Source organism: Thunnus albacares, chromosome 11, assembly GCF_914725855.1.
Source record: "Thunnus albacares chromosome 11, fThuAlb1.1, whole genome shotgun sequence".
Taxonomy (NCBI): domain Eukaryota; kingdom Metazoa; phylum Chordata; class Actinopteri; order Scombriformes; family Scombridae; genus Thunnus; species Thunnus albacares.
This window is the reverse complement of record NC_058116.1, coordinates 4,929,532-4,935,584: the sequence shown is the minus strand read 5'-3', so window position 1 is coordinate 4,935,584 and position 6,053 is coordinate 4,929,532. Positions and strand designations below refer to the sequence as shown.

Here is a 6,053-nt window from a genome sequence, read left to right as displayed (position 1 = left end):
TTACTGGAGTGGTCTCTGTTTCCTCCAGCAGAACAAATCGATGATGTGTGTTGCTTTAAATCCCAGGAAACAAGGAATGGAAGCATGTCACGAGTGCTACTTTGACTTGCTGTGACATTTCTGCTCTGCTTATTTTGCAGATTTCATTTCACAGTAATATCAGGCCACAGACATCACATGGTTGTACTGTAGCCTACATCTATGAAATCTCTACAGCAAACATGGAAATAATCAGAAAGTTTGGGGATTCAGAAACATTTCAAAACACAAGAAGTTATGACATGTAAAATGAAGAAGAAATACTGAAGATTCTGCACTATTTCTAGGTCAGCAATCAAATTTAAGCAAATTTGGGGCATTGACCAACTTAACTCCTTTGTACGAAAGGTCACATTTCCTTGAGTTGTATCCCTTCCATTGAAGCGTTCAGATGACACTCAGGTGGATTTGATCTACTCATCAGAGGCTCGTTCAAGTAATTCAACTTGCAGCCAGTGTTGACCTGTTGTAAGTTTCCAGCAGATCATTGATTACTAAGTAGCATTGTGATAGTGGGAAACATGGCATCAGAACTAAGTGAAAGTGTCAGAAGTCAAATTGTTATAGAATCCAAGTTTGAGATTTATGACAGTAACAGAAGGGTGTATGTAAGGAGATGAACAGGAGAGAGAATGATACCACAGTGTATCAAACCAACAGTGAAACATGGTGGCAGGAATATTCAAGTCTGGGAGTGTTTTGCCTACTCTGGAAATGAACACCTGCACTACACCTGACATCACAAGAAGCTATTTTGTCAAATCATGCTGGGGCAGACATCAGGTTTTGAACGAACTTGTGGAGTCCATGCCTGCTCGAGTGCATATTGTCATTAAAGCAAAAGAAAAGGGGCACATATCAAATACTAAGATGTACATTTTTATATTTTTGAAGAATGGTGTTCATCCCTCCAGAAGAATTCCAGAGACTTGTAGAATCAATGCCAAAGCTGAGGAATACCATTCCCTCATTTGGTGTTTTGATGATTGTGATGGAGAGCGCTGTCTAACACGTCAGTCCAAAATCTCCCATAGATATTCAATTGGGTTGAGATCTGGTGACTGCAAAGGCCATAGCATATGATTCACGTCATTTTCATACTCATCAAACCATTCAATGACCCCTTGTGTCCTGTGAATTGGGGCATTGTCATCCTGGAAGAGACCACTCCCATCAGGATAGAAATGTTTCATCATAGGATAAAGGTGATCCCTCAGAACAACTTTGTATTGATTTGTAGTGACCCTTCCCTCTAAGGGGACAAGTGGACCCAAACCATGCCAGCAAAATGCCCCCCACAGCATAACAGAGCAACCGGATCCCCTCACTGTAGGGGTCAAGCATTCAGACCTGTACTGGTTTTCCTTTAAGTTGTCTCCCATCTGTACATATATATACATACAGTAGGGTCCAAAAGTCTAAGACCACTTTCCTATTCAAGTTAATGGGATATATCTATAAATAAGTATATGTGTATGTACATAATACTATACACAGAGGAAGGAGCTAATATTTTGGAGCTAAACAAACACAAACTAAAAAGACTAAAAGATGCAAACTGGTGCTATCTCATTCATATTTCATGATTCAAGTGCCCTTTACCTAAACTGAAAAACTGTCTGTGAAGATCTGCCTAGTGAGATTTAACTCAACCAATGAGATGATTTCTCATGTATTCATGACACAAAAATCTCCAATCTGCAAATGAAACTCTATGAACATGCAGTCTTCATGCACAAAAAGAAAGAAAATAGGCCAATGACAGCTGTTGAGTCAGTCCTGACACTGATTACTGTCTCTTGGGTGCCTGACTGGCCCCACCCTGAGCCTGGCTCCTCCTCTTCCCTCCCTGTCTGCAGGAGGGATGATGAAAAACCTCTGAAGACACACCTGTGTCTTCAGAAGCTTCAGACCAGACAAGTTAAACTTTGTCTCCAACGAGCTGAACTCTGATTTTGTCCTTTGAGTTGGAGCGCAGTGAACAATTTTCTTCAGACTACAAACAAGGACTAAAGGAACATTTGTTTTTCCCTTCATGGAAAACTATTAATATTTATTGGACAAGCTCTACAGAAACAGGTGAGTCTTGTTATGCCGGGGTTAACATTTATGAGTTCATTGAGTTCATTTACCTATTACAGCAACAATACAACTACTTATAATATTAACTAATAATAATGGCCTTTCGTTATTGTGTAGTCCCACTAGTAAGCAGGATTTATGTCTGTTTAGCAAGTGATAGGCATATGTCATTAAAACACTTTTCTATTTTATTTACACAACAAAACAAAATTTGTATATAGGCTCAATTTCTTGAAGGTAAAATTTAAAAAAACAAAAAACAAAACAGAGATACAATTAAAAATCCCTGGTTGCTTTTAATTAACAAAATGTTTGAATCTTTAAAGCCATTCCAGATTTGTGAAAAGAAGGATTTCTTTTTGCGGATAGCAATAATAAGGATGAAAGTAAAGCTAATATAGAGTTTTAAGATGAGGAAATGGGTAGGTTTAATGGAAACCTATGGTATTGATCCTCCTCTTTGTTATTTTATTCTATCCAAGATCCAGTATCATCTCATTATCATCTCTTTACTACTACTTATTACTTTAGCATTTTGACTGATGTCCATTAAATCAAAGTCACTGCCATGAAGTACTGAAAGCCTACTGGCTATAATGCGCTTCTGAAAGTAAATCACAATTTTGATACATTTTAAAGTGATTATGCTGCTGATAATGAACTATTAATGCTTAAATAGTAATCAAATAATATTAGCAGTGGTAATACAGTAAAATATGTTGAAAGGCAGTGATGACAATGACATATCCAGGTGGAGGGGCGGCTGAGGGAAATGCTGCACATTTTTTCTTGGGTGCAAATGTGTCCCATTAAATGGCAGATTATAACTTTTCATACTTCTGTTGTGCTGACTGTCATAGACCTGGCCCTCTGTGTTCCAGCATGTGGGTCTCACTCATGACCAAAGTCATATATTCTGTCTACACACATTGTTCAACAACAATAAAATAACAAAAACCTATCTACTAAGTAAAGAATTATATTCTAACAACAGGTACAACTCCTTACCTTCAGACACTTAGAGGATCTTTGAGGAACATGAATGTCCAGCAACACAATGAATTTTCTGTTTATCCTCTGAATTCCTGCCTTCTACAGGTTGTCTGACCATCCACAATGTCTTGGGGGACACTCTATGCCCAGCTTGGCGGTGTCAACAAACACTCCACCAGTCTAGGAAAGATTTGGCTCTCTGTCCTTTTCATCTTTCGCATCACTATACTGGTTCTGGCAGCTGAGAGTGTCTGGGGTGATGAGCAGTCAGACTTCACATGCAACACGCAGCAGCCCGGCTGCAAGAACGTCTGCTATGACCACTTCTTCCCCGTGTCACACATCCGCTTGTGGTGCCTGCAGCTGATCTTTGTATCCACGCCAGCCCTGCTGGTGGCAATGCATGTCGCCTACAGGAAACGTGGGGACAAGAGGACCATGCTGGCCTCCAACGGCACAGAGAAGATGACGGATAAGGACCTGGAGACACTGAAGAAGAGGCGTCTGCCAATCACAGGCCCACTGTGGTGGACGTATACCTGCAGCTTGTTCTTCCGGCTCATCTTTGAGGGCGGTTTCATGTATGCACTTTACTTCGTTTATGACGGCTTCCAGATGCCCCGGCTGGTGAAGTGCGAGCAGTGGCCTTGCCCCAATAAGGTGGACTGCTTCATCTCCAGGCCAACAGAGAAGACCGTCTTCACCATCTTCATGGTTTCCTCATCGGCCATCTGCATGGTGCTTAACGTAGCTGAGCTGTGCTACCTCATTGTCAAGGCTCTCATGAGGTGCTCGACCAGGAACAAGAGGAAACACCCATACGCCCACACAGACAGTGTGACACGGGATAATGCCCTTCTGCAGAACAAGAAGAACGAGATGCTCCTGTCTTCTTCCACAGATTCGTCCAGCAACAAGACCATGTGTTGAAGGATGACCTTTAGTGGTTGAGTAGTACCAGAGGAGGAGGAAAGCATAAACTGTAAATCCAACCGCACATGGTCATAGTTTGTGTCTACAGTTTGGTTATTGGGCTCTAAACCCAAGCATCCTCCTGAATTGTCTTATGGCAAGGTGAAACAGATTTTGAGGCTGTGGGAGTTTAGGATTACCACAAAAGAAAATAGTTCAGCTTCTGTAGTTGCGATGACCTGCCTTTCACATCCATTTATAGGGAAATCACTTATAATATGTGTATTTGACTTGAGGAAGGTGATGATGTTTCCCTGCATTTGCCAATAAAGGCCATAAAACATTCTTTTGTTATGCAAAAAACAACTCACAAATCACACAACAATATAATTTTGAATCTAGTAGAATTCCCACCAGTGAGTGTTACTTTGAGAGTCTGTTTGTGTTCCCAAAATGACTTCACGTAGAACAGAACATTTTTCATACATGATAGTATCTTTGAATCACAGGTATCACAAGTGCCACCGTGCTTTTCATACAGTGGATGATTGATAGACTTTGATGGAGCTTTTTGTCTTAATTTATTGATTCTAGTTTGAAGTTGCTGGAATGTGCAATTCATTGCATGCGTGCCTGGTCAGGTTTTGAACCAGAGAAGAATTAGTCTACACTGACATCTAGCGGTTCATAGTGGAACCCATAAGAGCACAAAGCCTTCCTGAAATTTAGGATGATTTATTTCATGTTGAAGAGAAGGAAGAAGAACAAATGAAGTCATGGAGAATGAAGTATAAAACAGGTCCAAGTGCCTTTGAGATTACATTTTAGTGTCTAGTTTACAAGAGTTGACTTTTTTATTTTAAATGTGGTTGAAGTCATGTTGTGCATTAACTGATAAAAGTGGCTGAGAGTTTGTTTTTTTTATTATTTAACACTTCTGTATTGAAATGTGTGACTGTAGCAAGAAATTAAGTTGTAAAATCATCATAACTTTCTATGAATAATGGTAGAGTATAATTTTTATGTTTTTATCTGCCTATTTCTGAGAGTTGGATTACACACAGAGAGAGGATTGCTGATAAATAATATATTACATGGTAAAAAAAAAAAAAAAAAACTTACCTAGCTACTAAACTGCAATAGTTTAATAGTTATGATGCTGCATGTCTTTGCTGTTCAATCAAATCAGAATGTCCTTTTGTCTTTTACTTGAACTGAAAGTGTTTGAAATATAAAAAAAGCGTTTCATTACGTGAGTTTGAGAAATAACCTAAACACATCTAAACACACTGAGAAGGTGTTGCCTGTTGTCACACATGCATGCCAGGTGATGAAAATATGAAAATATACACAGTATGTTTGGCCTGCGCAGGACATTTTGTCAGAGCTAGAAACCTCACCCACAGATGATACTGGATAAACGCAAAGAATTGACTTGTAACAGGAATTATAGAATTTATCTGCAAATTAAACTGTCAAAAAAGGCGCAACAACAAATCATGACTCAGAAATATTCACCATTGAGTGGTGTTCAAATATATAGAAAGTTATTTTAAAGTTCAATCAAGATGCCTCATGTTTTTGAACACCTGTCAGGCTTGTGGTGGGTTACAGATATGAATCAAAGAGTGCAATGTGTTTTAACAGTGTGTTTCTCACATTTCATTTTGCATTTTGTAACATTTGTTTTTGCCTCTTGATGCTTATAGCCCTCCAATGTTGTTTTTTTTCTTCACAAAACAGGATTATCAAGTTATACAGAGGGACTATTTCTGAAAGTTCCTTTTTATTATTATCAACCATTACAAGGCACAACTAACTAATATGCTTAAACTCAATATTAAAATACACAGGTAGATTCAAATAAGTCTCCCTCACAGTTATCAACATTTTTAATCCTGCTTTATGAAATACCATCCAGAAGTTGTCCTGTTCAGCCCAGCCCTGCTCCTGTGTTATTTTGACTTGTGTTGTTGTGGTGTGTGCTGACCCCAGCTGGCTGTATCAGCTTTCAGCATGTGCCTTAT

The 6,053-nt window shown here is 39.2% G+C and overlaps 1 protein-coding gene across 1 annotated transcript; it reads left to right on the top strand.

Moving 5' to 3' along the window:
* The first annotated feature begins 1,907 nt into the window (after window positions 1-1,907).
* gjb8 (gap junction protein beta 8) lies at window positions 1,908-4,372 on the top strand. The gene is made up of 2 exons (XM_044364803.1): window positions 1,908-2,118; window positions 3,220-4,372. The coding sequence occupies exon 2, from the start codon at window positions 3,238-3,240 to the stop codon at window positions 4,042-4,044; it is 807 nt and encodes a 268-aa protein (XP_044220738.1). The 5' UTR covers window positions 1,908-2,118; window positions 3,220-3,237; the 3' UTR covers window positions 4,045-4,372.
* Window positions 4,373-6,053: the final 1,681 nt, after the last annotated feature.

Bases quoted from the DNA above. Each gene is read 5' to 3' on its own strand.
- gjb8 (XM_044364803.1), top strand. From the start codon at position 3,238: ATGTCTTGGGGGACACTCTATGCCCAGCTTGGCGGTGTCAACAAACAC.